This window comes from Melanerpes formicivorus, unplaced genomic scaffold, assembly GCF_026170545.1.
Source record: "Melanerpes formicivorus ecotype bairdi unplaced genomic scaffold, bMelFor1.0.p_v2 SCAF_62, whole genome shotgun sequence".
NCBI lineage: Eukaryota > Metazoa > Chordata > Aves > Piciformes > Picidae > Melanerpes > Melanerpes formicivorus.
The window spans coordinates 2,929,903-2,944,687 of record NW_027142414.1 but is presented as its reverse complement, the minus strand read 5'-3'; the positions used below and the strand labels follow the sequence as shown (position 1 = coordinate 2,944,687).

The 14,785-nt window shown below is 41.9% G+C and overlaps 1 protein-coding gene across 4 annotated transcripts in view; it reads right to left on the bottom strand.

Annotated features, from left to right (window-relative positions):
* Positions 1-14,785, bottom strand: part of RGS6 (regulator of G protein signaling 6) — a 296,480-nt gene that overhangs the window by 114,522 nt on the left and 167,173 nt on the right. For all 4 annotated transcript variants that reach the window (XM_068162146.1, XM_068162148.1, XM_068162147.1 and 1 more), the window contains one exon: positions 958-1,057. In XM_068162146.1, the coding sequence (XP_068018247.1) occupies positions 958-1,057 (100 nt within the window). The remainder of the gene's footprint in view (positions 1-957; positions 1,058-14,785) is intronic.

Here is a 14,785-nt window from a genome sequence, read left to right as displayed (position 1 = left end):
ACAACAGCAAGACAGGTCCCTTTGAACTGCCAGTCTTCTCTCAGTTATTTTTGTACTGCCTATATGGAACAACACAACTTTTCATTTTTAATGATCATATGAATTTTACTGTAGTGAAGTTGCAGCTGCAGAAGATGATGCCCTTCACTTTTCAGAACAGAAAGGGAAACTTTCCTAAACAGACACATCAGTGTGTGCATCTGGTCTGATTTGGAACATGACTCTGAAGGACTGACAAAACCATGTTTACTTTAGAGATATACAACATCACAAAGTATAACTCACAGAAGTAGCAGGGTATCTCAAACTGGACAACAGTCCAACTGTAGTTTGGTGCCACCACAGCGAACACTACTACTACAGCCTTAGTGAAAAGAGGTATCAGAAACCCAGGTACAAATCCTTCAAGCAATGTCCATCACCCTGAATAAATTCCTCATCTGTCAAAGACCTTTGTTGCACTGAAAGATAGTGTCTGGGAAGGTATAACAGGAACAGTTTTGTACTTTAACTCCCAGTTTCTGCACCGTCCACACTTCTGTACATACAGCTTTACTAAAGCAGCACACATGCATAAAAGGTATTTCACATTCCTCTACCTGTGATCTCACATGACCACAGAAGTCCAATAAGAGTATTTAGGTGTGAGAGAGGAACCAAATTCCACATTCTTTTGTGAGCTCTTCCTTAAGATCATCCTACCCCTACGGTGAATGCCTCCAGTGATATTGTGAGAGCCACGAAAGCTATGTACCATTTTTTAATTACTCACCCCACAGGAATAAAATGACTTCTTAAACAGAATTAAGAAATCATGGTTCAATACTTCACTCTGTAACAAGAATGTGCAGAAAAACTAAGCAGAGGGGTCCATTTTTTAATTACATTCCTTTTTTTCCCCTGCCTTTAGAGAGTACCAGCTCACATTCTCTTCCTTGCTAGAACCAGGGTTCTTACCAGTGACGACGCTGGGGATTTTGGACAGAAAGCTCTTGACAGTGCGGATGGGAACTCCTCCTGTTTTGTCATCCTGCATTTTTGTAACGATGTCTTCAATCTGTCAAAAGGAAGGAAGGACTTAGTGGTTTGTGCAAAACACTGACCACAACATTGACACACCATGAACGCTTTGGAGCCCTGCTGGTAGGGTGGGCTTCAAATATATCATGTACATTACTGCACAAACAGACCCAGCATCTATCTCCCAAATTTAAACCCTGATACTAGAAACCATGAGACAACATAGGCCAGCTCAGAAGATGGTAGTTGGACACTGACAAACCAACTGCAGTTGTGCTTTTTTTTGACCACCTGTGAATTGGGTTATACTCTACGGAGCAACTAGCTTAAGGAACTTTTTGTCTAGTTCACCTTCCCCTGTTCTCCTATGCTCATTTGAATCTTCCATACTGTTACTTTGGGAGAGCTTTCATTTTCCATAGAGACCCAGGCAATAGCCAATGTCCTACAGGTTCAGAAGAGCATGAGATGGAACAACTGCAGGACGATTTCCCCTGCCTCACGCTGTAGACTGGGATGGTACATCTCCATGGTGATTGTATGATGAACATGGAGAAAAACTTGTTAGACTTTCACAGCCACGTTAACTTTTACTTCACAAGCACATATGCAATCCATCTTGTACAGGAGAGTACACAATCATCTTAAAAAGCCATGGCAATCAGAGGATCTGATTACTGGGAGATGCAGATTAATCCTCCTCCTATTTATTCTGAAATGAGAAGGGATTTTTCCTCCTTGTGAGGCCACACCCCTGTGCTTACTTCAAATGAAATACCAAGGAGAACAGAAAGCTGAACAGAAGGAAGTGCAGATACCCATTATTTCCAAAAACTCTATTCAAATTAATAAGGTCTCAGAAGTTCAACAAAAATAAACACAAAGCTGTTGACTCTGTTAGCTCAAGCAGTTCATAGTATCATAGTACCAGTCATAGTTGGAAGGGATCACAAGGATCACAAGGTTGACTGTATATCCCTGCCTGATGCTGGTGACAGAGGGCTGAGGTCAACAGTGCCCAGGGCAGAGAGCTCAGCTCTGATTTTACCTAAAGATTTTCTCCTTGCACATGCTACAAAACACAGTTTCAGCAAAGAGGCTACATGGTGGGAACACGGCCCCTTTCTCTCTCCTAAAGGCATCAGGAGAGCTCAACTATCTCTCTTCAACCCTGGAAAACCAGTTTCGAGAGGACACAGTCTCATGCTGTGCCAGGGGAGGTTCAGGCTGGAGGTCAGGAGGAAGTTTTACACAGAGAGAGTGATTGCCCATTGGAATGGGCTGCCCGGGGAGGTGGTGGAGTCGCCATTGCTGGAGGTGTTCAGGAGGAGACTTGACAGGGTGCTTTGTTGCATGGTTTAGTTGGTTGGGTGGTGTTGGATGATAGGTTGGACGCGATGATCTTGAAGGTCTCTTCCAACCTGGTCTGGTCTGGTCTGGTCTGGTCTATTCTATTCTATTCTATCGTTGAAGTGAGTTTCTTTCAGAGATTAACAGCTACATTTCAAAACAAGTTTAATTTGAAGTCTTCCTAAGGCAGTAAGACAATCTCCCTGCCGACTTCAGACACTGAATTGATCACCGTGTTTTTAACCTCAGGCTATTGCTTAACTGCACTGTTTGCACCTTGTTTATATATTAAGTTAACACATGCCCCAAACAAATTCTCAGTGGGAAAGAAATCACAAACATGCAATAATCCTGAGATATTCCATCAGTTATAGGATGGTTGGGTGCTTATAGTTAATTTGTGATGGAATAATGTGACTTTCTCCCCAACCCAAACACTATGAAAATGAGTATCTTTCCCCTTCACCTGAACTTTATGCAAGGCTATTTGCTTATCAAAACAACTTCTTCTAGTCTGAGGGTATCTGGAGAGGTAACTGCTCCTCTCAGACTGGACAAGAAGCATTGCACAGTGCCTGAATGTGTTGAAAGATGTCTGACATGGGCATTGCCCGTTACCAGCCCAGACCTACTAAGTGACATAACTCCAGCAGCAGACCTGGCAGGGATAAGGGGAGCTTGCTAGCCTGTGCAGGGTGGACCAATAAGGTAAGTCAGACTAAGCTGGAGGTGTTCAGGAGGAGACTTGATAGGGTGCTTGGTGCTATGGTTTAGTTGTTTAGGTGGGTTGGATTGGTTGATGAGTTGGACACGATGATCTTGAAGGTCTCTTCCAACCTGGTTTATTGTTCTATTCTATTCCTCCCACAGCTCAGCCCACAGGGTTACAGCCCCTAGTTGTACATAGTCTTTTCATCCCCAACATGCTTTCCTTATGTTTCCCCAGAAATTTCTGCACTCCAGGAAGGGGACATCATAGTCTACTCCAAGGAACATTTTATGATCATTTTATTCTTTCTTGAAGTCAAAATCAAGATTTAAATAGAATATTTTAAAATCCCTATATTTAGCAACCTATGTCAAGTTTTTGCTCCATCTGCTACAAAGAGAAGATCTCACCCTTTCTACCAGCCTTTGTGTTCTGCATGTACCAATGTTTCCAGTTATTACTACCCTGGATCCAAATTCCTGCCTAGTAATGGAAATATTTTAGTGAAGTAAGTGATATGGTAATAAAGCAGAAAAAATAGTGAACATGAGAGCTTCAAGTGTGGAGAAAGGCAAAAAGGGAAAATTAAGCATGAAGGTCACTTTCACCAAAGCTTTTCATCTTGATTTTTAAGAGAGTTACCTAGACACTGCACTGATAATGATCCTCCCTTCAGTTTTCTCATGTCATTAAATATCCTTTAGGATATTTGTTATCCTTTTTGTTGTCTGGTAGACAGAGAATAAGAGTCCTTAGATAGCTTATTTCATCAGGCCAGGAGGCTGGAACTAGTAAAACTGAGCATTCCTCATATTTATCACTCCTAAACAAGCAAGCTTTGATGAACTAACTTCTGCCCAGCAGAAGTCATGGAAAGAACAGGCAATGTTGTGGTTTTTTCTGTAATGGGAGTTACTGCTATTTCAATCTAATATGACTTTGCATCAGTAAAGGGAACTGTTACTCTCTGCTCTGAGTGGATTATGGGTCAGTATCTCCCTGAGAAAGCCAGAGCAATTTCTGTATCTGCTGTCACTGTTACCTACTTACTCTAATATATGCCTAACAAACTAATCTGCCTCCCATTCTGACTGATTGCCAACAGGTCTGCTCCCTACATTTATCCAGAATTATTTTATTTTGCATTACCCCACTTTCAAGTTACTGAAAGGGCTTTTGGCGTCTCCAGTCAGTGGAGATAGGATTCTAAAACAGGTGGTTTATGAGTTTACCAACATATTCTGTTACACAGTAGGTGTTGAGGATTTAATGCTTATGTGGAATTTTCTAGTGTTCTCTACAAGAAGGATGCTGAGCTGCTAGAGCATGTCCAAAGAAGGGCAATGAAGCTTATGAAGGGTCTAGGGAACAAGTCTTCTGAGGAATGGAAGAGGAAATTTGGTTTAAAGTAAAGACAAGGGGGCTCAGGAGAGACTTGCTTGCTCTACAGCTACCTGGATGGAGACTGTAGTGAGGCAGGTGTTGGTCTCTTCTCCCAAGTAAAAAGCAATAGGACAAGAGAAAATGGTCTCAAGCTGCCAAGAGAGGTTTAGGGAAAATTTCTTCACGGACAACATTGTCAAACACTCAAACAAGCTGCCCAGGGAAATCATAGAATCATGGAATCACCATTACTGGAGGTGTTTAGGAAGAGACTGGATGAGACACTTGGTGCCATGGTTGATTAGATAATGTTGGATGATAGGTTGGACTCGATGATCTCAAAAGTCTTTTCCAACCAGGTTAATTCTATTCTATTCTATTCTGAAAAGAGCACTGGGATTATCAAATCCAACCATTAACCCTACTCTACAAAGTTTACCCCTAATATCCCTAAGCAACACATCTAAACAACCTTTAAACACATCCAGGGAGTCAACTACCTCCCTAGGCTGCCTGTTTCAATGTCTGACTACTCCTGTGAAAAAGAAAAATTCCTCATGTCCAGAAGTAGTGAAGTCACCATCCCTGGAGGGGTTTAAAAGACATGTGGATAAGCTGCAGAGGGGCATTGTTTAGTGGTGACCTAGCAATGTTGGGTTAATAGTTGGACTTGATGATCTTAAAGGTCTCTTTCAACCAAAAAGATTCTATTAGACCTCCTGTTCCACTATCAGTACTTCTGCTGGCCCAAGGAGGGTGAAGACATGAAATAGAAGACCTTGAATTTCTACCAGAGCTGGGAAATGAGAAGTCCCTTTGCTGAGGCAGGAGAAAGAAAATACTATAATATATCAAAAGTCATATAATACAGCAACAAATGTAACATTCACCGCTTGGCAGCTTCGGGGTAGTGCTACACAACATTCCTAGTATAACCATTTATAAAGGAAGAAAACCACTCATGATTTAGCTGTAGCTTCTCTTTCTCCCAGCATCAAAATACAGCAGGCACCCAGACTGCAAGCACAGACTTGCTGAGTCCTAGAAGCACCCTGCTTGTGGTCAAAGCTGACCTTAGAGATGACATGTTGACAAAAGCTAACAGCTGCCACCTTCCACAGCCCCATGCTTGGACACCACCAGCAGCTTACTGTGAGTGAAACAACACACTTCTGATATTCTAGCTTTGAATTAGCTGCAGATACTCCCTTAGACCCCTCAGGAAAGATCCTGCTGTCTATTTCTGAATATTTTGGTATGCACCAAGTTCCTGTCTGATCACTGGCAGCAGGTACCCCACCCTTGGGGATTCCTGTTATCAGCTAACCTGTGGCTGGAGAGTCTCTAAGCATCACTCACCAGCATCGATATTAAATGTATAGTGTTAGATGCACAGGTCTGTGTGATGTCAAACATCCTCTTCATCCCAGCAGATGAGCGCTCTCATAAATACTGGCAGAGTTGGGTGGTACATGGCTACCATGATGGCAACAAATATATTTGATCTTTTTACTCTTGACTGAAGTATTAGTCTAAAATAGATGATTTATCATGTTGCAAACCCCTACAGGTCACATAAGTGCCTCTGACCAGCTCTGACATTACCAGCATGCCTGTGCCATCTCTGCCTGCTGACTCCTGCCATGCAGCCCCATGCACTCACAGACAGTGAATTTGACAAGATGTCTGAACACAATTTGCTTCACCAGTCCAGACAATTTCAATCTGTTCAAGCACAGGAAGAGGAGACTGAAAAAAACAGGGCTAATAACACCTCCCTCTAGCATCCTCGAGGGAGAAAGGACAACTGTGTCTGTGAGACAGTGCTGGAAAGCAGCAGAGCAGCACCACCAGCGAATTGCTGTGTGACCTTCAGCAAACAGCTTCATCTGTCTCTGTCCCAGTCTCCCCTCCTGTATAATAGAGATAATACTGAATCACGCAGGGGCAGTGAAACTTAATTCAAAGATGTCAGGAGAAGGACTTAGAGGGCCTTGGATAGTGGATGCTACAGGACTATGAAAGATAGGCTTCCCATTTCTGACAACCTTTCACGGTCACTACAACAGCAACAAACTTGAAGTGTGGCTGAACATTGACACGTCAGCTGGCAGGACCGCTTGGCTGTTTCCCACGTGATTAACTTCTGACAATGACCGAGGGCAGGGGCACTGGTGGAACATGTCCTCTTCCCAATGGAATTTTTATCTCTGCTTCTTTTCAACTTATCAGAGCTTATTTCAGATAACAGCAGACTATACCACGTAGCTCCCTCCTGCTTGAGTGCATTTCAGGGAAGAAAGAAAATAACAACTGTGTTCCTCAGATGTTTATCGAGAGGGTGAAACAGAGCTAATAATGTCTCATTCAAACTCACAATACACTCTAAGATTTACATCTCTCTGTTGTGAATATCATAGAGTTATATCATATCTGGGTTGGAAGGGACCTCAAGGATCCTCTAGTTCCAACCCCCCTGCCATGGACAGGGACACCTCACACTAGAGCAGGTTGCTCAGAGCCACATTCAGCCTGGCTTAAAACCCTCCAGGGATGAGGCTTCCATCACCTCCCCGGGCAACCTGCTCCAGTGTTTCACCACCCTCATGGTGGAGAACTTTGTCCAATCTGAATCTACCCGTTTCTATTTTTGTTCCATTCCGCCTTGTCCTGTCGTTACCTGACACCCTAAAAAGTCCCTCACCAGCTTTCTTAAGTCCCCCCTCAGATACTGGAAGGCCACAATAAGGTCTCCAGACTGAATAGCCCCAACTCTTTTAGTCTGTCCTCATAGGAGAGCTGCTCCAGCCCTCTGATTATCATGGCCCTTCCCTGCACATGCTCCATCACATCCATATCCTTCTTGTAATAGGGGCTCCAGAACTGGACTCAGTAATCTCAGGCCCTTTCACATTTTTTTTGTACACTAATGCTAATCTAGCCAGACCTTCACAAAGTATCTGCTCTGCAAGTCATCATCTGGAGGGACAGGTTTCACATCAGTTTGTTTAATCAAAACAATACTTAGGGGGAAAAGTGTGATACTTACTCAGCTGCTGAGATGCAACACAGAAACCTGGGGAGTACCAAGCTTTTTGACCAGACCATGCATTCCCTAATGCAGCCTACAATATCACCTCTGTACAGCACCCCTGGCTCTGGCCCAGAATGTGTTGCAAAGGTTGTCACAGAAGATGGAGTGGGTCCAGAGGAGTGCCACAAAGATGATCAGAGGGCCAGAGCACACCTCCTAAAAAGACAGGATGAGAGCATTTGAGTGGTTCAAAGAAGAGATGGCTCTGGGGAGACCTTGTAGCAGCCTTTCAGTACCTGAAGGCGACGTACAAGAAAGCTGGGGGGACATGGGACTATTTATAAGGGTATGTAGCAATAGGACAAGAGGCAATGGTTTTAAATTAGAGAGAGCAGATTTAGATTGGACCAAAAGGAAAGTGTTCTTTACTATGAGGGTGGTGGAACAGTGAACCAGGCTGCCCAGGGAGGGTGTGGAGACCTCATCCCTGGAGACATTTAAGGTCAGGCTTGCTGGGGCTTTGAGCAACATAGATGGGAATGTTCCTCCTGACTGCAAGGTGGATTGGGCTAGACGACCGCTAGAGGTCCCTTCCAACTCAGTGCATCCTATTCCTATTCCATCCCATTCTACTCTTCTCTATTCTATTCTCATTATATTTTATTCTATTCTATTCCTATCCTATCCTATTCTATTCTATTATATGAAAAGATGAGAGCTGGAGTTATTCCTCTTCAGGCCCTATATGCACAGTTGGAAAGTTTAATATTCAACAGAAAACCAAACCTTAGCAAATTAATTCAGCAAACAGATTTTCTGAATGAGCTGAACTAACACATTTTCTCCCTTCCCAAAACCCAAGCTTTTTAGCCCATCAGTGTCAACAGCTAAAGCCAGTGTGCCAGTGTTGTGCAAACTTAAGTTTTCATTAAAAACATTTTGACAGACAGGTCCTGATGAGCTCAAATTCTACATAAGCTGTAACTGTGTAAAGAGGAGGCTATTTCTACATGTTAGAAAGCTGTGTAAAAATACTAAAAGCAAACTCTTGTTTACTGATTGTGCAGCTGTAATTTTGGGAGCAAATGCTCGGGACTGTTGCATTTTACATCATGGCAGAAGTTTCTTGTGAGCAGAGAGCTGCATTTTTTTCCCTCCATGCTTTCTACAGTTATGGTAAAGATGTCACATATATGCACATTATCAGCCTGAGAGATTTTACACCATTTAGAGCATGGCCTCTCTAATTAGAAGCATTTTCAGATTAGCTGCAAATTGGATGAAATAATTTCTTTGCTCCAGAAGCAGAAGTGTTAAGCTCTTTATGACTTTGTGAAGGTATCATAAATATCCAGTAAAGACTATGTTCCTTTTAAATGAAGTGTTCCAAATGGCTGCAGAATTATCACTGAGGTGTGATGCAAGTCACATTTTGGTGAAAGAAATTATACCATTTCTGCATTGAGGAGGAGTGGCTTTTGCATGACTTACAAACTATGCAAATATATGCAAACCTATGCACAAATACATGCAAACCTATGCACAAATACATTCATAACTGCTTTGATTGCTTCAGCCAGGAAAACTAGGGTGAAATCATCTATAAACTGTTTCTAAGCATGCAATCTGAATTGAAGGGAGCACTTTGGGGAAAAAAAGGAAGAAGTTACATCCCTCTGTCCCCTACACAGTGCTATGATAGGAAACACTGCTCCTGATAGCATCTGGGCTGTCAGTATCTGTCAGCTAGTGACAGCACTGAACTTCCTGGACCATTTTACACACCTAGTCACCTAGCACTAAGTGCTTCTAACCATGCCATCCTTAGCAAGATTTGAATGGATAATCCTGAAGTGCTCTGCAAGAACTATCTGCAGATAGAAATGCAAATCAAAACAAAGCAGCAGCAGCATGGTTTGCAATATGAAGGAGTAAAGTTACAATAGGAAATAGAAGCCTGCACTTATGACTTATGATAATATATCCACCACAATCCCCTTATGTCAATAACCAAGAGAAGCTCGAGGGGAGCACAAGAGTATGTGTTTTCTTTTGAAAAGCGGGGACTAGCAGCATCCTGCTGCCTCACTCCAGCTAGGGTCCGACTCACAAGTTGCCGTGGAAACAGTAGAGATTTTCTTTTCTGTTGCATCACTGAACAGCATGTAAAACTACACAGGTCTCCAGATTGCTCTTATGGTGATGAATGAGGAGTAGAGCAGATGTGCCTACCACAGCCTGGCTCAGGGACTACGGGGGGAGGAGGAGGAGTAAACTGCACGTGGCATGGCAGAGTTCCTTTGCATGTGGGCACACACATTTCAGGCCCCTTGCCACTTCCACTGTAGGCAAGACACATGGGTGAAGCCTATTAACGCAACCTCAGGAATGTCCAAAAACAAAGCTGTTAGCCAGGTCCCATCTAAGATAACACTGTTGAAACTGCTCAAATTGACAAGTACTGAAAGTAAGAGACCTTACCTCAACAGCTTGGATTTTGCAAGTGCTTCTTTTATGGGTTAGCTCCCACAACCTGAATTTCACTTTGAGTTCTGACCATCAACTAATCATTCTCACACAATGCTGAAATGTGGTTTTGTGCTGGAACAACTGAGGAAGCATCAGGAATTTTAAATCCTCCAATTTGTAACATGATTTGAAGCTCCTCTGGAGCATCAAATATAAGGCACTTTCAAACAGAAAAATGCTGGACTCTGGTTGGTCACCAATTTGTTCCCAAACAGAAACTTACATCTCCCCAAATTTTGATAAAAATAAAGAGCTGGTTATGAACAGCACCCAGACCACTACAAACCCATGAGCCAAAGCAGGCTCCTAAATGCACCTTCCCAAAGGTAGGAACTGGACAGCACTCTCACAGCTCATCAGCCTTCCCTGCATCCGGAAACAGAGCAGTCACCTCACACCTTCTCTGTCTTCAACACAAGGCTGGAGAAGAAGGCATTATCCAGCTATCTCCACAGCACCACTGGCATGTGAAAATGAGTCTTCCCATACAACAGGGTGGAAGAGGCCCTTCCTGGGCCTGACAGAAAATAAATTACTTTATACAATGCTGAACAGGTATAAAAAGACATGTTGTTCCTCACAAGAGACATTCTACACACACCCCCTTCAAATGTAGCAACTGCTACATAATTAACCTGAAGTATTTAATCAAATATGTTATTTGTTGAAATTAGTTACAGAAGCAGATAAAAAGCAGATAAAAAGGGGGTTGGAGCTGGTGGATGCCAAATCAGGGCCTTGGCACTACTGCTGTCTTCAAAAATCTGAGCTTAAAGCAAAACAGATTTTCCATACTGCTAGCAGATCTTTAACAGGGAGCAAACTCTACAGTGGAGTGAAACAAATAAATCTGCTGCATCCCTGACCATATTCTGCATACAGAGGAAGAAAACAGAAAGAATGTAACTGCCACTTAAAGTGACTACTTTCTATTTAAAACTGTAAGGCCTAAATTTGCCCTTGGATTTAGGCCCCATGCCTGAGGGAAGATGTGTGTCCATACCCTTTTGAACGAAAAGAAAGGAATTTATAGTGAAATAGAGGACTTGTGAATCATATGACAAGGCTTGAAAGCTACAGACTTCTTGATTTTATTTAAGCTTCAATAAAGCACTGTCACCTGAAGGCAAAATCAGATGAAACTATGTAGTACAAACTTGAGAGTGTTGTGATTTAATAAGAAATGCAATGTACCATCATTTTCTGTTCAATTTGCAAGCGCTCATAGACACGCTCCTAACTTCTCCCACAGTAATGGAGCTACTTGGAGCCATTCACAGTATCACCAAGGTTGGAAGAGACCTCAAAGATCATCAAGTCCAACCTGTCACCACAGTCCTCATGACTAGACCATGGCACCAAGTGCCACGTCCAATCCCCTCTTGAACACCTCCAGGGATAGTGACTCCACCACCTCCCTGGGCAGCCCATTCCAATGGTGAATGACTCTCTCAGTGATGAACTTTCTCCTCACCTCGAGCCTAAACTTCCCCTGGTGCTGCTTGAGGCTGTGTTCTCTCGTTCTGGTGCTGGCTCCCTGAGAGAAGAGACCAACTCCCTCCTGAAACTGGTTCTTAAGATATTCCTAGTATGAGATGCAAAAGTTTGGTTTTGTTGTTCCCTGCAGGAAAGATGTAACACAGGAGCCTCCACCACTACTTTCCCTAATGAGGCAAACTATCCAGCATATACCTTCTTTATATTCTGGCATTTAATGGCCTATATGGACTCAGCTAAAATAAATTATGCAGATATATATATAGATACATAGATATAGATATATTTATATACATACACACACCTTCAAATGTTTCTCTTCAAAATAACAACAAAAGGGGGACTTCTGGAATTGCCCTTTTTCTATTAAGCATTCCTCTGTGAATATGATACTGTGGAACATAATATAGCATGACAGGTCATTTCATGCATCATTTAACTCTTTGCATTGCGAAGTGCCATACCATAATAAAGATTAGATACACTCTCCTCGCCCCCCTAAATGCTGTGAAGTAGATGGCTAAGAGGAGCAGTTCCTAAATTACAGGGAAAAGAGGAAACAATTCACCACCATCAAAAGTCTGTATTTTGATTCTCTGCCTCTCCATGTGATAATGTGACCTTGACTTATTTCAAGGTACCAGTGCAAAAGGAAATGTTATTTTCATCTGAATTTCAGAACAGAAGCAAGAAAGCGAGTTTGTGAAGATTTGTTTGTTGTAGAGTGGAAGAACATAGATTTTGATTTGATTTTGTCATACCTCTATGAACTACGTCTTTTCTCCATATTGCTTTTTAATGCCTTTAATACATATATAAAATTTGGTAATTTTATGATCAGAAAAGTGTACAAGATTACCAGTGTTGGAAACTGAAGACCTTGTTCTACCCCACGAAAAGAGAAAACTGAAGTGTTTAGCACTGTAAGACTTTCTGTACTGGCACTGAGAAAGAGTTCCAGACAAAAGGCAGTGACAGGCAAGGCTGTTTGTATTGCTGAATAGTGTAGAAGTAGAAACACAGAAAAGATCTGCAACCAGAATTTTCTAAGAGGTTCCACCTCTGCTAGACATCAAGAAGTTTCTCTGCAAAAACATCAGGAGGTTTTAGCTTTGCTTAAACACGAATCCTGACCATTGCACAGCACATTTATCTTTTGAATCCTGTCCATGACACCAATTAATGTATTGACAATTGACAGGGTTAGCACAGGGGATACAGGTGCCAAGTTAAAGCAGTAAACTTGTCTTTTACTTATGCATAGAACAGTAAAAGAACAGGCAATATAATAATAATAATAATACAACAAAGGTAAAATACATCAAGGTAACACACATAATCATTACTACATAAAGTTAGTGATAGTGATGAAGAAAGATACATCACCAAATGTCCCAAGACTTTACCATCATCCAGATCTGCAGTCACTAGGGAGCCCTGGTTACAGCAAGGATTTGAGAACCTTTTCTGGCAACTGGAAGTGTGTGCACTCCTAGGTGAGGCTCCCAAAGTCACAGAAACATTTGGGTTGGAAAAGACCGTCAGGATCACCAAGTCCAACTGATAACTGTAATCTACAAAGTTCACCCCCTAAAACATATCCCCAAGCACCTCATCCAAATGACCCTTAAACACAACCCAAGGTTGGTTACACAACCACCTCCCTGGGCAGTCCATTCCTATGCCTGACCACTCTTTCTGTGAAAAAATTTTTCCTAATGTCCAGAATTTTTCCTAATGTTGAATAAACAAGTTTACAGAACTTTGGATGCAGGAATATCCAGCTTTGTTCTCATTAGATTAATTCCACAGCCTGGCCTAAGGCTGAACTAAGGGAGTGTGCCTACCTGTTTGGTTTTGACCACATCCTTCCCAACAGGGCCAAACACCCAGTTGCATGACCTTGACAATGTCTCAGATACAGTCTTGACAGTCCACTAAGCAAGGCCATCTGCCTACAGGGCCTGGATGGTTTACCAAATAAGGCTGGACATCTGCTTATATGGCCTTGACACTCTACTGAACAAGGAAAGTTAAATACATTCTCACGACATTTCATCCCCACTAATGATTACAGTTTCTCTAAGCTACATCGCTCATTAATGAGCATGCATATTTTGCTAATGGTTATATGCTAGGAAAAATGCATATTATTAGTATCCACTCTGTGGTGGAATATCTAACATTGTGTTGGGATGCTCATTTAGAGGTCAATTTTGGTTCGAATCCTATTGCTTAGGCCACACTACTTCACTGGTCTGTCCATCTATACCATATCTAAACACTGTGCAATGTACAGATGCCATTTCTAAAAGAAGCTGATAAAGTTTGGGCATTTAGCAGCAATGGAAAAAAAAAAACATATTTTGAGCACTCTACTTCACACTGATATTTTAGCTAGCAGCAGAAAAATGAAAAGCATTAGAAAAAATGTAAAATGAAGAGTATTAAAGAAAACTGAAAATAAATCTGAGCATGAATCAAACCAGATGTGACAATGTCTGACCAACATACTCTTCATTTAGGAATCTGTTTCAATATGCTGATAGGCCAGTTTACATAATATAGGAATCCCTTTAACTGAGGAGTCTCTTTAACTGAGCTACTCAATTGCTTCAACCCTTAACTCTGAGAGCAGCTCCTGCTAGAATGAGAAAACCCAAACCTCGCAGATTGCTCAATGGAAAGCATGAATTTAAAATGCACAGACAATTCTCATAACATAATCATCATTACTGAATTCATTAACACATTTCCATGCACTGCAAGTCCCATTTATTATTCTAAGACTGACTGGTGCTTTCCCTTTGGCAAAGCAAATGTTGCAAATCAAACAGCACTTCCAAGCTCTGCTGTGACTCAATTATGGTCCTCGCCATGGGTGAAGTTATTCACTTCATGAAAGTTATTGAATTATGATTTATTCAGTGGTTCTACTACTGCAAGCTCTGTCCTTTGGCAGCAGTGATACTGTAAATTTACTAAAAGGAATACTTAAACAGAACAAGTTATAACAACACTTTGGAAAAATGAACAATTTTCCTTGCTCATATGAAAAGAAATGTCAAATTTCTTTTCCTCCAACAAAGTTTTCTTTTTGCAACTAATGGCTCAAGGAACACATCACTTGCAGTAAACTTGTGGCAGTTAATAGAAATTATACCATGTCTGAGGAGAGGCTGAGGGAGCTGGGATTGTTTAGCCTGGAGAAGAGGAGGCTCAGGGGTGACCTCATTGCCCTCTACAACTCCCTGAAAGGTGGT